General features: G+C 36.8%; 1 protein-coding gene across 2 annotated transcripts in view; it reads left to right on the top strand.

Moving 5' to 3' along the window:
- agbl4 (ATP/GTP binding protein-like 4) overlaps window positions 1–21,150 on the top strand; it is a 424,654-nt gene that overhangs the window by 2,488 nt on the left and 401,016 nt on the right. For both annotated transcript variants that reach the window (XM_038281088.1, XM_038281089.1), the window contains exon 2: window positions 1,451–1,573. In XM_038281088.1, the coding sequence (XP_038137016.1) occupies window positions 1,451–1,573 (123 nt within the window). The remainder of the gene's footprint in view (window positions 1–1,450; window positions 1,574–21,150) is intronic.

Here is a 21,150-nt window from a genome sequence, read left to right as displayed (position 1 = left end):
TCATTACGAAAAAAGTAAAAAAAAAGTATTCACAACACACTTTTGTAATCACAGTAGCCTCCATTTATATGTGGATTACACTGATCATTAGTCCAACTAAAAATATTATAGAAATGTCCAAAAATTAAATGCTTAATGCAGTAATATAGGCCTACTTTAGAAGCATTAGGAAAATCCGGGTATTAAACAATTGTGTATTGCCTGTTCTTGTTTCTGAACACACGTCAAACAAAGAAAGATAATACTAATAATTTCTTATAACCTGAAGATATAACTGAACATATCGTAACAGATACCAGAGACACTAAGTTAAGAAAGAAAAAAATGGCAGGTTTGATGAGATACTTTTTTTCCACCATCGTTACTGTGTGGTGTGGTAAGTTGGGTGTCCTCATCCAACCTTATTTACCCCAGTTTCTATATCGGAAGAGGATGTTTGGTCAACTAGCTATTTTCCTTGGCCATTTCCTGGTTTAGAAAGACCACCACACATCTGCCAATTTGAACAGCTATTTTCCCATCTTTTCCAGTTTGAAGAGTGGCTAAAAGAACCTGACCTCTGTGCCAATCACATTAATACACCAGAAATAGAGGAAATCCTTGCATAGTCAGAATTTCTTTCAATTTCCATTTAATGTAAAATGTGTATTGTCAGGGTTCTGCCCTTTGTTTAGATTTCTATTTAGTTTCACTGTAATTCTGTGTCTTTGTAGTCATTTTCAGGCAGTGTTTTGTTTTTGTTTTACTCTCTGTTGCCCCCTTGTGCCAGTCTCCTTTACCCTTGGCTCCTTTCTAGCTCTTTCTATCCTCACCTGCTCCCAATTAACTGATTACTCCATTCTTGGTTCTGTCTCCCATATATAACCCTTCTCTGCAGTTCATTAATACTGGTTTCTCTTCATTGCTTTGCTCCTCATGTGTGTTTCTCCCTGGCGTCTTCTGCTTGGGTTTCTTTTTTATTTTGTTATTGGATTTGTGCTGCTGTTGCCACCACTAATTAAATCTACATGAACTCATTTCTGCATTTGGGTCCTCAACTAACTTCCTCCGAACCTTAAAGTGTATTATACTTATTCAAGTATTTTTATAACAGTTATTACCTAAGGATTTCTCCAATGTGCCCAATAAATATGCTTATCGATTTGTTTTTTTTCTTCTTCCAATTGACAGTATGTAAAAAAGCAATGAAAGGGGCTTTTCATGCTATTAACATGTATGCTGGTAAATGTTTAGAGTAATTTATATAAGGTTTTAAAACTTCTGGTTTTAGGGTTTTTAAATGGATGGATTGCTAAACTTGTGAAATTTTTTTTATTCCATTTAACTCACACAATCACAACTCACTATTGGAAGTATATAGCGATATATTACATTACCTACACAATTTATTTGCCTGCATTTTTTTTATGGATCTGTGTTAAATTAAATATGTTGTGTATTTCAATTTAAGGCAGCGAAACTGGAGGGGAAGATGCTTTAGTAGGGAACGTCAACAAGCTGACAGTAAGCCCACCTGGATACAATGGACCTCTACGAAAAGGACATCTGATTTTTGATGCCTGCTTTGAAAGTGGTAAGCAGCAACACTGAAAAACTAAATACCTTAAATAATGTCCCTTTTCTAGATTGATTTCCATGGCTCAAGTTTTTAGGGAGAATATAAGCTATTGGTCACTTTTGTTTTCAAAACATTATTACATTATATTTGGATGTTTAATGTAGTAAAAATACTTCAGAAATAGCGATTGCCAAACACTGTTGAAAGCAGATTTACATCCACTTTAAATAAAGACACAAGGCCTTTCCCTTGCTTTTTAATATTGAGTCAGACTAAACATTTGATTAGGGTTATTCAGATTACTTAAAATTATTACTTTTTTTTTTAAATGCTAGAATGATTAAATAAATAAGCTTTACACTTTTTTGTATTTCAAGTAAATGGCAACCAGATTGGCCTAAATATGAGGAACAGAATTAAAATCCTCAACAAGTACATTTTTTCCTAAGAAAAAAAAATCCATATTTATCAAAAGCCACATTCATCTGTCTGATATATACACCTAAAATGTAATTAGCCAGCCATTATACCATTCAGGATGAAGAAGGATTCTCTGTACCTAAGATAAATGTGGTTTTGCACAAAAGCCTTTGTGAAGATGCTGGTGGAATTTGTAAAGTAATATCATTACCAAAAGTTAAATAACTTCTCCTCCAGCTAATGCTGAAGGCTGCTAAATATGGAAGAGGTAATTAACCCAAAAGCAAAACAGAGAAGCAGGGTGAAATTATGCAAAAAAAAAAAAAAAAAAAAAATCTAATGACATTTTTGCAGATGTCCCCTGTCGTCTCATTTGATGTCAGACAACGAGAAGAAAAAGAATAAACTAGCTGATTTTTGTAAATGTGTTTTTAAAGGTCTGAGTTCAAACATATATCACATTCTTTCTTTGGATCCAAAGTGATTTTTTTTGGATGACAGTCTGCCTTCTGATGCTTTATTTCAAAAATTGTTTTCATCATATCAGAAATGACACCATGTACAACATATGTTTCCTTTATAATGTTACTCAGGTTAAAGTTCCTGCGAAGTAACGTGTTAAATTAATCTTTAGTCCTGCGTAAAATCTTGGTGTTCATACATGTAATAGCTAAGTTCCCAGTTTTTTTGTTGCTTACAACTTTGTTTAGGTCTTTTGATTTTTTTTATATTTCCTTTTTTTCTTACATTTCTTGATAGTTGGGTAGTTATGTAAGGGCTAATGCCTGTTGCGGTTGGTATTATAATGCAAAGTCTTCAGCATCAAAAATAGCATCCAACTCTTGCAATGTTAAGTCACAAGATCTGGATGCTCGATGCTCCAGTTGTTGAGCTGCTCTGTTCTGTTGTTTCAATCCAGAGAGCATCTTAGATTTGTTAGCTTGATGAGTTAGAAAAAAAAAATAGTTTCAACATGTTTTTGAGAGAGAAAGTCCACCCCAAAGGTAACCTGTTCAGTTAGTTCATTACGATTATGATCCTACTTAAATATTCTGTTCTTGTTCTGAGCTGCAGACCCCCCCCATCTGTGGCAACAGTGCCGGAAGTGCCCAGTGAACTAAACTACAAGTACCAGAATGTAAAATTTAGTACTTTTTTGCCAGGAGGTTTTACAGTTTTGGGTAATGTAGGTATTCATAAAACTTTTTCGCCACAATTCAGTCATAAAAAGTTTTAGTGGTATAATGTTGATCAGAGTTCTCTCTTTTTTCCCCTCCTTGTATCCATTCTGCTGTATTTTTCAAACCTGTGGAGTTTAACCTCTTTATATTTATTCATTTTTTTTATTTTTTTGACAGCTTTGCAGAAGATCACGGCTTGCATGTACGTTACTGTCTCCCAGAAAACTCCTGGATTAGCTTTTTCTGATCGGTTGATGCTAAGCATCAAGCTGCCATAGTTCAGATTTCTGAACTCCAGTGTTGAAGACTAAGACACTCTGATGCTCGGACGCGCCACAGGAGCTGTGTTTGACAGTGTCCACCTTAGACTTTCAATGTAAATCAGATGCGCTGACAACCAGAACACATTTGGTGTGAATGCACATTAAGAGATGAATGGACATAGCATAGTCATGAACCATCTGATATGCAAAATAAATGTATTGCTGATAAGTGAGACTTTAAAGGGCATTATCCAGCTTATACCATGGTGACTGATGAAATAAATAAATATAGAATTAATTATTTATAGATGAATGTTTTACTGACAGGATTATTTAATATCCCTTGTTATGAAGCCTTGCTAAGGTAACCAGCTTTGGCTACAGAACTGCTGCAGCTGTTATATTAGCCTTAATCAGCCGAGGATAGTGAGATGATTGCTTAATGGTAATTAATTGTTTTATCTTACCATTACATTTGTTTAGTTTAGGAAGATATTTCCGTTCAGCAGGTATGGTATTCCAGATCTGTAGGTCTTTTACAAACATGCTCTGTCCAACAGATGTTTGGCATTGAGCTGGTCTGCAGTTTTTGTTTACAGTTCAACCAGGATATTGATATTTCTAAACCATATTTTTAATAATAACAGGGAAACAGTTCACAAACACATAACTCAAAACATTTCAAAACTTAATAAATTGTGCTTTTCTTGAATTTTGCAATTGGACCATCTGGTTGGCTTTTGGTCAACTTCCTTTAGGGCTGTTATTGAAGAGAATATAAACATTTTATGATTGACTGGTTCACCTGTGGCAGCATTCATCAGCAAGCAAGATGTGACCTTCAAATTTGAGATGTGAGTGAAGGACTCAGATAATAAAATTAATTTACTTTTTGTACTGTATTCATTGAATTTTATCTGAAAATTGTCCATTGCATCTTGTCTCGATGAAACACACATTGAAACTGTTTCAGAGCAGTTTAAGAATAGACAGTCGTCCTCCAACCAAAGAGAAATTGTGACTATTTGCCTGTTTAATAGCTCAGCAGCTTTCTTTGGAGACTTTAATGAGACATAAACAAAAGTCATCAGCATACTGTATAGCTCTACCTTAGTGCAGATGGTTAGTATAAAGACAGACTAATACGGGGTCCAGAACGGAACCGTGTGGGATGCCCATTTTATATTCCTGAGTTGCAGATATGGTGCTGTTTATTTGTATGCACTATGTCCTTGACTCCATGAAAGATGCAAACCACTTTCTTCAGAAAAATTTTGCTGTTTTCATTTAGATTCAGTCCACATGTAGGTTGCACACTGAGGTAGATGTGCCCCACTACTTTTTATCTTAAGACATTTGTTAACTGACCTTGGTGTCATTATCAATAATAAAGGTTGGCAGAATAGTTATTATTCTGATAACACTGCAGGACTCCTTATTGATGTCACTTTTGGTATATGATGTTATCTACATGAATTATAAAACTAATCAAGTAAATCAGTAAGCATCAGTAAGATATGGAAATTCAGAACCTAGCAACCAGTTTTGTTCAGACAGAGCTTGTGAAGGTCAGTGGAACTATAAAGCACCATTGTATAAATATCTAAGTATGTTATGTTCTGAGGTATCAGTGTGGTTATTGGCCCTTTATGAATTTGCCTTTTCCTCTGGTAACATGGCCAGAGGAGTAGGGACATTGATTAATAGCCACATAGCTCCCACACAGAGATCAACTAACATATGAGTATGCCTCCCTCTGGCTGTACCTCCTGAATGATTTATGGAATTGATATTAATCTCTTTCCAATAAATGCATTACCAAAGTTAAAATGGGTTGTAAATTGATATTTTCAGCAAATGTCAAATTGATACCTATTCTTTGGTGCTGTGTTTATTCTTTTTATAAATCCACTTTTGTTTTACTGTGGAAATAACAAGCAATATAAAAACGACTTTAATGATCCCGTCCGTATTTAGAATATTTTAAAGGCTTTCGAAAACTGATATAAATATGCAATTCCTTACAATAATCTGTTGAAATAAAAACATGCTCCATGTTTACATCAAATTCAAGTGAAGACATTCAAACAAAAAGCCTCAGAAAAAAAACTTTCTACCTACTAAAAATGGTGACTGATTATTAGAATATAAAGAGAAAAGTATGTATGTTATTGTTGTATTGCTCTTTCATAGGTCTAGTATACCAATCTATGACTTAATCTCTCTTTCAATCCATCCATCCATCCATCCATCCATCCATCCATCCATCCATCCATCCATCCATCCATCCATCCATCCATCCATCCATCCATCCATCCATCCATCCATCCATCCATCCATCCATCCATCCATGTATTAGGGTATATTTTTCAGGATATGGATTAAGAAAGTATTATCTATTATTTTTAAGTCACTTAAAGTTAAATTAGTTTTAACAGAGGTCATAATGTCTCATATTAAGTCAAAATCGCTGAAACTGAAAACTGAAAATTTTAAACTGATTATATAAGTTGTTTACCAAATGTGTAAAATCTCATTCTCCCCGATTGTTTTAATTTCCCTTTTTATCAAGCTGTGTGCTAAAGGAATCAGAAATGGCCAACAGATTTACTGTAAATACTGTAGACGTCTAAGGCAATAGGTCTTCTACATCAGATGGGGAAATTATTTTATTTTAAAGGACAATAGAAATGAGAAGAATCAGCTAATTGTTTAAGATTAAGTTTTAAACTCTTTATAATTGCAATGATGCTGATATTTATTAATAACTATTTTCTTATTATTTATGTTTGAAATTAAATTCTTCTCCCATTTGTTCTGTTGCACACCACGAACATAACCCGGGCTTAAAAATAGATCTTTTATGACGGCTTTTTCACTGTGTTGGTAAGGAAGAAGATATTAAACACTAGACAGGAAGCTGGCAGTTGTGGCATTGTTTTACTGCACCTCTGGACCATGCCTCTGGAGTAATTAAACCCTTACTGTTTTATCTCGCCACTTTCTGTCTACATCTATGACTTACAAGGTGAAAAAGAGTCCCAAGGGGTGACAAGTGTTTAATGGAGTCTATTGATAGGCGTGGCTCATAGAATCATCCTGTTTTACAGTTAATTCACGTCACAACCCAAATATTACACCAGTACAGATCTGGCCCAATCTCTTTTTAATGCTTGTAGAACTTTGAAATTGAAGGTCCACCGTAAATTGAAGGAATCTTGCTTCTTTCTTGTGTCCATTTTATCTTTTTTTTCTGCAGAGAAAAAACTGAAGTGTTAACTCAGATTAGGAAACATATAAACTTTTCTTATGTTTAATTGAATTCCAGTATATACATTTTAAGTCAAATCACTTTACAAGCATTTAGCAATAATAACAATAATAATGATATTATTGTGGTTATCTGTATAGTCATTTTTGAAAAAAGTGTCTATTTCCTCTGACATGCATGACAAAAATGAACAGAACACTTTGGTCAAATCACAGAACTACTGTGACACTGTCACAGTGAGAATCAGCCTACTTCTATAAACTGGGACAGATGTCTGAGAGACTCCATGTTCCTGAAGCCTCACCTTTTATTAATGTGCATACTGGGGATATTTTTCCTGTTTCCTTTTCTTAGCAGTACTTGTTCTGGCATTTTTAAACTTTCCTTTTAAGCAACTTTGTTTATTTTATGTGGTGTTGTCTATTTATTTCTACCAATCCTCTCAAAAACATATTAAAAAAGTTTTAGCCTGATAGAAGAAATACTAATATAGAAACAGTAAAATAGAAAAGGAATCTATGTAGTATATATCAAAGAAAGAAACAGAGCATTAGGTGATGGGAAGAATAGCAGCTGGTATATGACTAACAGCCAGCTTTGTCAGGAGATATTTATATGCTCCAATATGCCATGTGAATCAGGATATTCAGTTGGTATTGATTTCATAAGAGAGAAGGTTTTTACAATGTTGTCAATCGTGACCTGGAGATTCCTGAACATGCCGCGGTATATTAAACTGTCTGCAACACCTAATTTTTTTTTTAAATCTCTAATAAAACTAAATACGGAAGAGTCAATCATTTTTGTAAACATTTTTGTAAATCATCACATGTTTAATCAGTATTTTCTTTTCTCTCTTTACTCCACCTGGACACTACAACTCCTCTGTGAATCGTGGAATGTAAAGTCGTATAATCTTTAGATGTTTGATGTTTTTAGTTGTGTATTACTCACCAGTCTAAGAATGGCCTGTCTTTATGGGCCTTTCAAAGGAGGTGCCACTTGTCTGTGTGGGAGGCATCACTCCTGATGTCTGATGTATTGAGAGGCTCTCCCAGTCTCTTGCTCTCTCTCTCTTACATGTCCTTGGCAGCAGAGAAGTTTCACCACTCAAATCACTAAATGGCCTCTCCAGTTTTCCCTTTTAGCAGTTTTCTCCTCTCTCTCATTCTTTTCAGTCAGTAGCAAAGTATGGAGATAAATTGGAGCTGTCTTGGGACTGTTGGAAAGACCATTTCTTCTGATTTATGCTATTTATGGGCCATTTGTATCCATAAGAGATTACTCTTTATTATTATTGTGTTGTTTTTTTTCACCCTTCTCATATCCCCTCTTTAACGGGCTCCAGAAATCATTGTTTGTTTTATCTTCACATCCCCTCTTATGGGGTGTCAGTTGAGGATATCCTATATTAAATTGACCTTTATGGTAAATTTTTGTCTGAGTTCTGCAAAGTAATGAAACTTAAAAAAAAAGAAGTTTATTTTAAATACCTATAATTGTTTTTTTTTTTTATATGTACATACATTGCATGTTGGGGCTATGAACATTTTCTGTGGAGACAATATTGATGATTGCAAATCCCCCTTTGGAAAAAACACCATTTAGAAATATGATAATCAATGAAATTCCAATCCTATCACCTTAACAGATACTGATCAAAATATCATACATAAATGTATGATTTCCTTGCCGAATCAAAAATGTTAATTTAAAAATGTACTTAATTGCCATGGTTATATTGCACATGTGGAAACTAAATAATGATTGCAATGGGGACCTACAATTTTAATCTTAAATTTAACTAACATTTCCATAAAAACTTCAAAATACACAGCTTGTTATTTACCATTAAAAACCCAGCTTATCTAAGAATCATATCATGGCTTAGCTCTTATACATGCTAAACGCATGTCTGCTTATAATTATTCTGTAAAAAATATTTGCAATGGAGTTAATTATTTTCTACTGTTTAACTTCCTTTTTTATACATTTGAGCAAATTGACTCCATAGGAGGTAAATTTATAGAATTGTGAGAAATTACAAAGAACTACAAGTCTAGTAAATCATGTTGGTATCAAGCGCTCGCACAGTGGCTTTATCATCCTTTTGGAGGGAAAGTAGAACCAATAAATTAACTTGGAATCAGGCAAACTCCTGGGATTTTTTCTCATTTCATTTTAATTTGTTCTGTCTTACTTGAAAAAAACAATAATTACTACATAATCGTTAACCTTGTGTAGCTTTCCTGTCTTTTCATCGTACTAAACAGCTGAGAAGTTGAACTGACTTTTATACAAATTGTTGCATTTACATTTCTCCCAAAGAAGGCAACATCTTCTGTCAGTGAAGTGACAGAACAGCAAATGCATTTGTTCTCTTCATCTTTTGGGCTTTGTGGTGACATGACAGTGTGTTTTACCATGGAACATATAAGTGTCATTTCAAGGAAACTTGAGAAGTTATCTTGTCTGACATTTAGGTTTTTTGTGCATGGTTATGTCTAATCACTGACTGAACACATTGCCTCAGTTTTATTGGTCAGTGTTTCCAGGAAGTAGTGCAAACAATCTTTGTGTTTTGTAAGTTAATTGTTGATGGCTCTGATATGGTCTACTCATAAGAAACCCAGTCCGTACCTCATCTTTTCAAAATGTCAGCAAATGCTAGCAGCAGCAAGCTGTTTTGAAAATTGTGAATAATAAAAGGATTTTGTTTTATCAATGATATACAAGGCGTGACAGTAAGATTTGGAAAGGTTGAGGGGGGGTGGGGGGGGTGTACCCAGTACATATTACGGGAAATGGCATGTTTATAATGCAAAATTGTCATTTTTCTTAGTTGATTTGTAAGGCAGGAGGTGTTGCAACTCAAATGAGTCCAAACCTTGTTATATTTGATAAAACTAAAAAAAAAATAATAATAATCCAGCTTCAGGCTGTTTTTGTGCTTTTAATTTTTTTTTTTTACTTCACTACTTATTGGTTTGGAGCCTACTTCCAGCACCATAATAAAAGTGTGTCAAAAGTGAATATCACTGCAACTTGATTTCCTCATTGCACAAGTGATGCTGGCAAACCAGGCTCCACTGATTCATCCGGTAATTTATTCCCTTGCAATTCCTGACACCATAACCACAGTTTCTGAGCAGGCGTCTCATTTTTCTTCTGAGACAAGATTGTGCAGTTTGGGAAAATGGTGAGGATTTGTAATGCTTTAGCGGTTCATGTTTTTCAAGCTGCCTGTGTTTATTCTGCTGATTTATGTAGACAACGTCTCTCTCAGATCAGCTTCATTGATGTGCCAGGGTTTGTTTGATAGCACAAATTCTTGTACAAGATGTACTCACACAGTGAAGGCTGAAAGACTGACAGGAACAGCATTGTAGAATATACGTTGCTTTAAATGAAAGCACATCTGATGTGAGGCTTCTATGCAAAGTCAAATGAACTGAAATTAATTCCTCAGGCCTAAATTCTACAGCAATTTCAAGCAGCCTGTATTAGTGAATGTGATGGTGATTTAAAAAAAGGCCTATTTAAGATTTATGGCAATCACATGGTCAAATGCGTAGTGTAACAGACCAAGCCTTTGCTGCTTTGACATTTGTTTGTATAATCCTCAGTTATACGAACTTAAGAGTTGAAAATATCTTCTACACACTACTGGTGTAAATCATAGTTCCAACTGGGATTCTTCTTTAGTGGCTGCAGGCCAGTAGGAGATTACCCCTCAGTAACAGCACCAAAGCCTTTCAGTAATAACAAAACCAAAGTTTGGTTTTTACTTTTGATGATTTAACCACAATAATTTAAAAGGACCGAGTGTATAAAGCAATATTTGTCAAGAATTCATCCCGAAAGTGTTAACTTCATACTTTTTGAGTCTGAATGGAATTTTTGGACCAGGGGTAAACGGCAGACCTAAATATTGTTGTATGGTGTCACCATCTGCTGGGAGTAAACACCCGCATCGACCTGCCAACTTCCGAGGCTTAAAGGTACACTATGCAACCGGTGTTGATTTTCCAGCGAGGCTCCCCCCAGAGGGCGAAAGTAAAAGTGCACTGTTGTAAATATGCACAGCTGTTCTCCTGGTTTCTCCGTCAAGCCAGGCGCGGTTGTTTTGAGCTTAGCAGACAGGCGAACGCAACGAATGACTAAGCATCTGACGCGCGTGACGGGCCGCAAACGCGCTGCTGCTCGAGATGGAAAAATTGAATTTTTGCTGCTCGACGCGCCGCGTCAACCAATCAGAGAAGCTGATCTGGGAGCTGGCAGGGAGAGAGACACAGCACTGATGATCAGAGCGCTATGATCACTCCTCTTAAACAGTTTATTGACGCCTAAATTAACTTAAAATGCAGAAATCTGCCGGCAGAATATGTTGGCTTTTATTATCCTGCTGCCTGCAGTTTAGATTATTTAGATGAAAAACACCTACCAGCTGCCGCGGTAAACCGCGAGGAGGCGACCAGGCCAGAGGCTGCTGATGAAGGGATCCCTACTGTCGGCGCACCGCTGGTATGTGGGGGTCTGAGCGGCTCCGACAGAAAAAATATTGTAAGGCAGGATGATAATCTGAATGAACTGACTGCACTGATTACGTTTTCAGGTGTATTTTCTCACTTAAAAACATATTAAAACTACTTTATCCCCACCGATCACAGCAAATATAGCTGCAAGGCAGAGAAAGGATAGTGAAGCTCCGCCCAACGTGCGTCAGACACACTTTTGCACCGCGCAGCCAGAGCAGCAAAGTTGCTTCAGCCGCGCGTCAGAACTAACTGGTACAAGCAGTAAAAATGAAGCAGCAGACGTGATTTTGCTGCTTTTGCTGCGTCCGGTGTGAAAGCAGCACTGCACAAAGATTGCCACTGTGCTAGCAACGAGCATGGTTTTAACTGGGAGGTGTAGCAGTTCTCGCCGTAAAGCAAGACCGACTCTCGCGAGACTTTTGAGCCTGTGGGTGCGGGTCGGTGCTCCTGCAATTGCAAGTGCGGTATTTCCCCCACAGACCACCAGGGCGGCCGAGAATACCTTTGTTCAACCTGAAATGACTCATTTAATCATCCAAAACGTTATGGAACACATTAATTAACTGAAAAATGTTGCATAGTGTGCCTTTAAGCTTCCACTTCAATTAACAACAATGATAATATTATTTTCTCTCTACTACTTTGACTAAAAAAAAATCATTCGATAAAGATGCCGATTCATTGTTACTGTAATAATGTGGCTAACTTCAGAAAAACATGGGATCTGGCTCGTTTACCAAAGGTAACTACACTCACCTAACATGTGAATGCTCTATTTTACAAACTGCAAATTCAAATCAACCAATTTCTTCTGAAGGGCCAGACTCTTTTAGGTACAGGTTAATAAAATGTGTTCATACCAACTCTTTCTTTGACTTATTGGTCATTGGCAAGTCATTTCTTGCCTCCTGTTGCAGCTCCTTACTCGCATCAGCTCCCTGTTTTTCTAAACTTATTACAGACCAATCAGCCCCAGGCCTTTAAGTGCGCACCCAGGGGGAGCAGTAACAGTAAATAAACACTACTGCAGGCTCTCGGATAACATGTAACCAAGACGATAACAGCCCTTCTAAACAGGCCTGTTGACCTTCTCCTTGCCTTAGGCCTGCAATGGACTCTGAGGCTCTTGGTTCTTTTGTCTGAAAATTCCTGTCCCCCTCAAGAACTTCCACTTATGATTGAAGTAAGTAGAAAGTTACCTGAAAAGAAGGAAGAGAGGAGATTTTGAGAAATAATCAAACCAGAACAGTAAATAATAGGCTTCTGTGGCTGTCCTTCATTATAGCTTCATCTGTGTACATAATGCTTCAAATAATAATATAAAATATCTCTATTCAGTGACCACTAAAAAATATATACAGGACAGGAAAGAAGAAGAAAGTTAGTGCAACGCTGACATAAGAGCAGACATGAAAGAAGTAGAAAAGAACCTGGGATGGCAGTGTCAAAAAACTCTGCTAAACCATCATTCAGTAAGCTGACATATCATCTTAAGCTCGGAAAACAGATGAGAGTAAAGATTATAATCCTGCGAGGCTCACTTTTCAGTACTAATGCCAAGTGTCTGACAGTAGCATGTCCAGAACTGAAGGGGCTGAAGCACTGTCTGGATGAGATTGATAATACAATTAAGCTAGTCCGAGTCTGAATGCATCACAATGACCCATTACTACACCAACTGCTTCAGATGGAGCGTACAAGTCTGGCTCTAGGGCCTTTTGAAAAAAAAAAATACAATTATGAAAGGCTAGCTAGAAAATGTGTTCTCTTTAGAATGTGCAGGCAGGCCTGTTCATCATCAGATATGTGTGGGCAGCCTGCATATCTCACTGCTGTCCTCGGGCCGGGCTTTCTTCATCTATATTGAAACGAGGAGCTCACTGGAGCATAGATGGACTCATAACAATATGATTTTTTTCCCTCTTATTGTCACCTCCTATTGTCTGCTTTTATCCTAGGTTTGTTTTATATTCAGATAATTTTCACATCTATTTCTACATATTGTTTGCGCAGGAAGCAGATGCATTTATGTGGTAGGTGTGAATGCATGCATATAGAAGTTGATTATAATATCACTGTTCATTTTGTATAACCATACTTTGTGAAAACCTTCTTAGACACCTTTATTTTATATGAAATATATTTTAGCACAAAGGAGGAAAAGGGCTGTAGAGTTTTTCAAACCACATATGCAGTATGTATTGACAAGTCAGTTTCTCTAAATTGTCTGCCAAACTTTATTCATCCAAAATAGGTTTATAATTTGTGCAAAAAATTCAAATTTTTAAAAGGTCCTTGATAAATAGCTCTGAAAGTTTCTTGAAAGACGTTTCAAATTTACTTTATGGACAATGAAATCGTTCTGTTTCATGTTTTGATTTTTCTCTAGAACTAATAGTTCTGAGCAGGGGCAGAGATACCATTTTTATAGTTGGGGGGCAGATATGTCAACGAATAATTTCTATACAACTTTGGCAACATTCCCACTGTAGGGAAAAGAGACCTATATCACAATTCTTCATTGCTGTGTGAACAGCCAGATTCTGATCTTTTTATCCCCCAAAAATTCAAGTTTTGCCTCTTTCATATGTGTTACTAAGTCAGATACATAGTGGATATTTTCGGATAAGTTTCCTATGTCTGAACGTTCATGTTGCGTTTCATCCATCTTTCAGCCACACATAGCAATAGCAGCTAGCACTCCATAAAATTTTGTTAATAACAGCTGTACTGCTTTCTGCCTCCTGCTTTGTCTTTAGTCAACTGACTGTCAATCAGCTCCTTTTAGTTCTCTCTCTTCAACTGCTTCACTTTCTCTTTTGCCTCCTTCTCTCTCACTCTAATCCACTCGGTCACCTTTTTGTCATCATATTCTTCAACCAGGTTAAACAGTCCAGCTATTGTTCAGATCCCTCACTGGAAATTTGGCAAGCTTTACTGGTTACATTGCAAGTTTATTCAACGTCTGTGTATGCAAATGTGTTCCTTGATCATCATTCCAATAATAAGTCGCCGCTACAATCTGCATTTTCAGCACCACGTATTTGTGAGGCAATGAGAGGCTTCCCAGAGACTTGTGGTGTAAGTGACAGACTTCATTATGGTTGAGCTTAATTTACAACATTTTCTACCCTTCTAGTTTTAGAAAACAAAATAAAACATGGTGGTACAGGACCATTAACCACACAAGGACACCCACTGCACCACTGTCAGTGAAGCGCAGAGAGAGGCAATCGTATTGTGTCTCCTCGAGTGTTTTTAACTGTACTGATCTGCTCGGTGTTCAATGTAAGGACTTTTACTAGATGTGTAGAATTTTCCTGCTGAGCAATTAAAAATTTTAACCCGCAGTAGGCGCCTCAGCTTCTATTACACGCTTCTCTTTGGGGGCTTATACAGCGAGAATGTATTTATGTAATAACAAAACACTTCTTGCAACTGATAAACCCAGAGACATGCCAATTAATTCCTCTTTGTAGAAAAATAACTTCCATATTCATGAGTGCTACTGTAGTGTTAAGGGGTTTCAGGAATGTATTTCATTTAAAAAAGGAAAATTGATTTTGCATATGATTAATTACAGTTAACAGCCCCAATCATAATGAATTAGTTCTACATTCAATTATAGCGTAATGGTACCACTAGGGCTGGGTACCGAACTTCGGTTCTTTTATGGTACCGACCGAAATGCTTCGGTTCTACAGAGTATCGAAACATGCCTCGTCTTTCGGTACCAAGTTTCGGTGATTGGCTGGAACACTTAACGTGATTGCGTCATCCAGGAAAAATACACAGGTGGTCACGCCTACAGCCAGGGTTCATGTGTATCTGTTGTGAACTGGTTGTGAGCGTCGTGGAACCCCTTTAAAATGCCCCCCAGGTCAAAAGTGCGGCTTCACTTTATTAAGACTGATGCCAATAGTGCGCAATGCAATACATCGTGCATGGAAACAATTTAAGAGTAGAAAGTTACTCGGTGTTTGACTGCAAGAAGAGCGGACCGCAGCCAGCGCGACCATCCTCCTCTCAGCAGCCCGTGGGCAGAGCAAAGCCAGAGCGGAGTGAATCATGCTGCTTTCAAACTGGACGCAGCAGGAGCAGCAAAATCACGTCTGCTGCTTCCTTTTTTGCTGCTTGTACCAGCTTCTGACGCCTGAAGCAGCTTTGCTGCTCTGGCTGCGCGGTCGAAAAGTGGCTCTGACGCGCGTTGGGCGGAGCTACTCTATCCTTTACTTGCCTTGCAGCTATATTTGCTGTGATCAGTGGGAATAAAGTAGTTTTATTATGTTTTTAGGTGGGAAAATCCACCTGAAAACTTAATCAGTGCAGTCAGTTCATCCTGCCTTCCAATATTTCTGTCGGAGCCGCTCAGACCCCCACATGCCAGCGGTGCGCTGTCAGTAGGATCCCATTCAACGGGCTTGTTTGTCAGACATGGTAATTTTTCTAAAGGAAAACTGCTAAGTAAAAAGGTCCAATGTAACAGTGAATATTAGACACTGATTTTTTTTTTTTTTATGTAAGAGGAAAAATGTAAATGGAAAAATCAGAGCTTAAAATAAAACTCAAGATTTGTACTTTTTTATGTTGTGTAATTTTCTTTTTTTTAGAATTGATATTATAAAACTGGTATCGAAAAAAGTATCGTTCAGGAACCAGTATCTAAGTGAAGGTATTGGTACCGGAACCGAAAATTTTTAAACAATACCCAGCCCTAGGTACCACTGCACCTCTTAGCTAGCTACATGCACCGGCATGCAGTATTGGCGTGTGCTTGGAAAACGTCATCAGTCCCAGCCCCAGCCCTGCTCCAATTCACAAGAACACAACAAAGAGAACAGACAAAATGTTGTTCTCACCCCTCCCTCTTTACCGAGCATGCATCAGAGCAGACGTCCGTTCTCCAGACTGACAGCTCTCCCAGCATGCACTGCAGCAACAGCAGCTCCCAGGGTTCACTATGCTGCTGCCGTTGTTCTACAAAGGTATGTTTTCAGATCATTTGTGGCAAGTACGTTGTACTTTTAAGCTTTACTTTATGGCCCATTAAGGAGGTGAAATGCAGGTTCAGATGAGCCTAGCGGGTGACGTCACGAGTACGTTTCTGTTCCAAATGACATGATCCCATTCTCCCCGAGCCCACGTGTTCTTGACAAGAACGTACTTGATGAGAACACAAGTACATACTCGCGTTCTTGTGAACTGAGAAACCTCCAATGTCTGCATGTATTAGTATATAAAAACTATTTATTTTCTAAGAATGTGTTTAAGAGCAACTATGCAAATGGAAGAAACATCTAGAAAAATTACTCTATATTATGTTATTTTCCATGTGAATCATAGATTGTACATTCTTCTTTGCCTTTTCTAAAAAGTGCTTTAAATTAGTCCTATCTGTCTTTATTCATTCTGGGTCAGATTCCTGACGTTTGAAAAAGGAGGCAGGGAAAGCAGAATAAAGCTTTAGCTTCGCTGCATGCCGTTAGCCAGGCCTTGTTGCTAAACCAGGTCCAGGAAAAAGACTAAGTGTACCATCTCCCTCTGTCTTGGACTGCTGATTAATTTTGATGTTTGGCTGATCACGTCCAAATGATTTCACCTCCAGCTTCTCTCTGTAAGTTTGCTTTAAGGGAATTCACTTCCACAACTCCAACTGTCAATCAGCCCCACTAAGACTGTGACTACAGTTCCTGCCACCTCGGGCCTTTTAGTCGGCTTGGGCCTTCCCGAGCTGCAGAGGAGCTACTGTGCAATTATAGCTTTTAACGAGAGTCTATGGCCAAAAATTTTTGCAGCCTAGGGTGGAAATACGTCACCAATCTGACGAAAAACGAAAAAGCTTTGTCCGAAATCATTAAAGATTAAATATTTACCTTGCACATCTGAAAAATATATATCTATATATTTTGAAATATTTTAGTTTTATAATTTTTTTTAATTTGTTTTTGTTTAATGTCTAAATCAAGGTCATTGGTTGTGTGGGACGACGTCCTAGCACCCTCTATTGGCCAGCTGCCTCTGCTTGTTTCACTAATACCATTCAAAAAGTGAAATTCTGATAATGCATAACTATTTTACACATTTCGGCTGCTAATGTATGTTTATATTAGATCTTCATGTTAGATGATTGTGTGTTAAATAATAAAAACTAAATAATTTATAATCTTACATAAAAATGAAACAAAAAGATTTTAAATACAAAGATATCAACGACTGCTTGCTCAAAAATTTTCAGCAGAAAGTCAAAGGCATCCACCACATGGACATTAAGCCACAAAAGAAACTCCATAAAGAATATTGGAAAAACTAAGATGCAAGTATGGAAAAGGGTGGTAGAAAAGATGCATAAGCAGCTGAGATAACTACAAGCAGGACTGTAAACCAAAGCCAATCAAGAATTGGGGACATTTTATTCTTGAACAGTAGACAATGTTAGAAAATTGTCTTATGAGCTAAAGGGAAATACCACCTGGACAGACTCACATGGAAAAAAGCTGCAAAAGAAGGTTTTATTGACATGAAATTATCTAAAACTCTTGAACGCCAGACCCTGATGGAAGGCATGCGTGCTGTATGCAGTTGATCCGCGTGCTCTAGGTTAGAGTGACTTTCTCTCTGGAGTCTGACACTGGGTGGTAGAATAACTAGTTACACATTATTACTAGTCCCACACCACAAAGGAACAGTTAAAGAATACCTTTGCGCAAAATAGTTAAACTTAAAACAGAATGAAGCATTCTTAAAAATACTTTATGGCCCATGCATCCATGAAAAACATGTCTTGTTTTTCAGCTGTTTTATGCAGAATTTTTCGCAATAACTGCTCAAAACATGGAAGATGGCTGTTTATGATAGTTCTATCATAGATTTCATATTTAATAGAGATTGGTGCATCTGCTCTTTTTAGTATCTTCTCCACACTGGCTTTTGTCAAGTTTTATTGTCATTTTGTATACGCAGAGTGTATACAAAACAAAATTCGCTTTGTACAGCTTTCAGACAGTGAATGAGCAGCAGCTTTGCAGTTAAATGAACATTTCCATTTGTTTAATATGTGTATGAGTACGAGTAAGAAAAAACAATCCTCAAGTACGGCATTCAGTTTGTTTAAAATACCTTTAGGATTAATAAAATATTTTTGAAATGAACTGAATATATACTAATAAACCATACATGTTGTGCTTATCTTGAAAATGGGGGTTGCCCAGGTAAAATAAAAGTATGTTGTCTACATAAATGTTTAACAAAACCTGTCAAACCTTTAATAATTTTTAGTTAATATTTAAAATCCTTTTGATGTGTTCTGTATAATTCCTAATCAGAGATGGGAAGTAACGAAGTACAAATACTTCGTTACTGTACTCAAGTAGATTTTTCTGATATTTTTACTTTACTTTACTACTTATTTTTATGGCGACTTTTTACTTCTACTCCTTACATTTTTACACAAATATCTGTACTTTCTACTCCTTACATTTTAAAAAATTGGCTCGTTACTTTAGTTTTGAATCATTTCAATGGAGTTACCGTTATTATTTTTCACATCATAAATACCAAATTCAATCTAATTGGATGGAAATCTACGTTGCATTTGACGCACCACTACAAGATGAATCGACAGATTCGGCGGTATTCATTGGCGGCAAATCATTGCAGCTTGGTGGCGGTGGCGTTAGCATAGTAGCATGGACGACGAGATGATTGAAAATGAACACAACGGAGATCTAGTCCTATTGGCAGACATCCATTTAAAATGTAGGCAACGGCATGAAAAAAGTGGTTTCTACTTTTACTTTTATGCTTTAAGTACATTTACAAGCCTGTACTTTGTTACTTTTACTTGAGTAAAGAAGTTTATTCAGTACTTCCACTTTTACCAGAGTATTTTTTAACACAAGTATCTGTACTTTTACTCAAGTACGGAAAGTGAGTACTTTTGCCATCTCTGTTCCTAATACTGCATATGTCCTGTTAATACAGGTTTTATTTTATTAAAAAAAAGTATGAAGGATGCCCTTAGAGTAGGCCCTTGAGGTTAACTTATAGGACATACTGTTTTTGTTACTACTTTTGAGGAAAAGTGCAATGTGCACTGAAAAAAGGACATCTGGCAGCGATTGAACATTTTTGTTTCTGTCACACTATTTTATCATGTTTTAAAGAGAGCATATTAATATTGTGTAGATACTATGACTAAAGTCATAAATCTTGCATTCATTGGATCCATTTAAGTATATCCTGTTGATTTAACATGCTTTTTTCATGGACCTAGAGAATGTATTAATATGTTGTGCATATTAGCATGTTCAATTTAAGGTGAAGTTTCCTCACAATTGCATGTAAGATAAAGTTAAAAATTAGGCATGCGCCAAGAGTTCTGTTATCTTGCATGTTGAGAGGCAAATGGGACTTATGTTAAATTTGAGAAGTTACTAAATCAAACACTGTGTGATGTTAGAAATTCAGTTCCCTAAAATGCTCAGCTTTTTGGTCACACAATAGGGGCTGTTGGTTCAATGGGTTGTGTGTTTGCCACACTCAATCATATTCTCCTCACCAGTTTGCTATCCACTAAACCTAACATCACAGTATGTGAAGGGAACAAAATATTTAAGGGATAATCAATTTCAAACAAAGGAGAGCTCACCACAGATCTTTATACCTAAATTTAAAGCTTATATATATAAGAGAATAGAGCAAGGTAGATAGCTCACATGGTAAGGACACTCTTTTAGCATGATCAAACCCTGTGATGTTTCCAAACTTCTAAAACTAAATTATTTACATTTAATTACTCTAATAGCTTTGGAACAAATTAATGGAGTGTTTATGTAAAATAAGCAGTTGATCTTAAATTAACCCAATGCTATACTGCATATTGCTGCAAACGAAAAAGGGTGGTGAGCAACTATTGTCTACTACTGAACTGAGTAGATCCAACATGTTTTCTTTTCAGAGTGGTATGCAACCAATTAGTTGTAATTTATTTCTCCAGATGTCATTATACACACTAGACTGGGTGTTAATAGTCATTTTCATGTTCCTCGGTAGCTTTAACTGTACATGGATTAAACAAATCAGACATAACGTGTTTATAAGTCATTATCAGTGCCCTCGACAGGTGAAATAAACATTCTTCTTTTGCGTTGCATGTATTTTAAACAGTGTAAAGTCAGAGCTCATCCATTTATATTTCATATAGTTTTTTCCACCTGTCAGGTTTAGAAACTTTCTGGTGACCTGTTTAATCTTGCCTGCAGATGGTGTGATAAGGCATCAGGGGAAAAGCTGGGTTGTGTGAAGTCATGAGGCACGAGATTGATGTCGCCCCAGTGACAACTTGCCTTTAGACAAGAAAGTGGGAGACAGAGTAAACCCAGCCGTTTAGCTGCAGGACTAAACTGAGCCCCCTTCATTGTTGCTGCTGGTGCAAGCTGGAATCAATTCTATCTTTATCAGTCCCTCTTACGTGTCTAGGAATCCTCCCTACACCGCAGAGAAGCCATGGGGAAAACTGATTTGTTTTCCAATAATTAAATGGAACACGGCAAAGAAAATAAATATAAAATGGTGCCTGTCTGGTCTTCGTCAGCTGCTAAGACTTCTTTTTTAATCTCATGCAATAAACAACGTTTTCAAGCAAACGTTTGTTCTTTTTCAAACCCGGACAATAAAAGCATTCAAGGATCATTGAGTGGGTTTTTATTATAGAATATATTAATTAAGGTATAGATATGTAAAAAATTAATGAAAACTACCTTCTTGCCTAACCTGGAATTAGCCATATTGATATGTGTGGAACTGAGTTGAGTTCCAAGTCATTTTTTGGATTTGTTATGAGACTAAAAACACAGATCTCTTCTCAATGCTCTTTGCAGTGAAAAGTTAATAAAAAATATCTAATAATCCAACTTATATG

Source organism: Cyprinodon tularosa, unplaced genomic scaffold (assembly GCF_016077235.1).
Source record: "Cyprinodon tularosa strain WSP-4 unplaced genomic scaffold, ASM1607723v1 ctg167, whole genome shotgun sequence".
In the NCBI taxonomy this organism is placed as follows: domain Eukaryota; kingdom Metazoa; phylum Chordata; class Actinopteri; order Cyprinodontiformes; family Cyprinodontidae; genus Cyprinodon; species Cyprinodon tularosa.
Note: the sequence above shows the minus strand (reverse complement) of the source record. Positions and strands in the feature narration are given on the sequence as shown.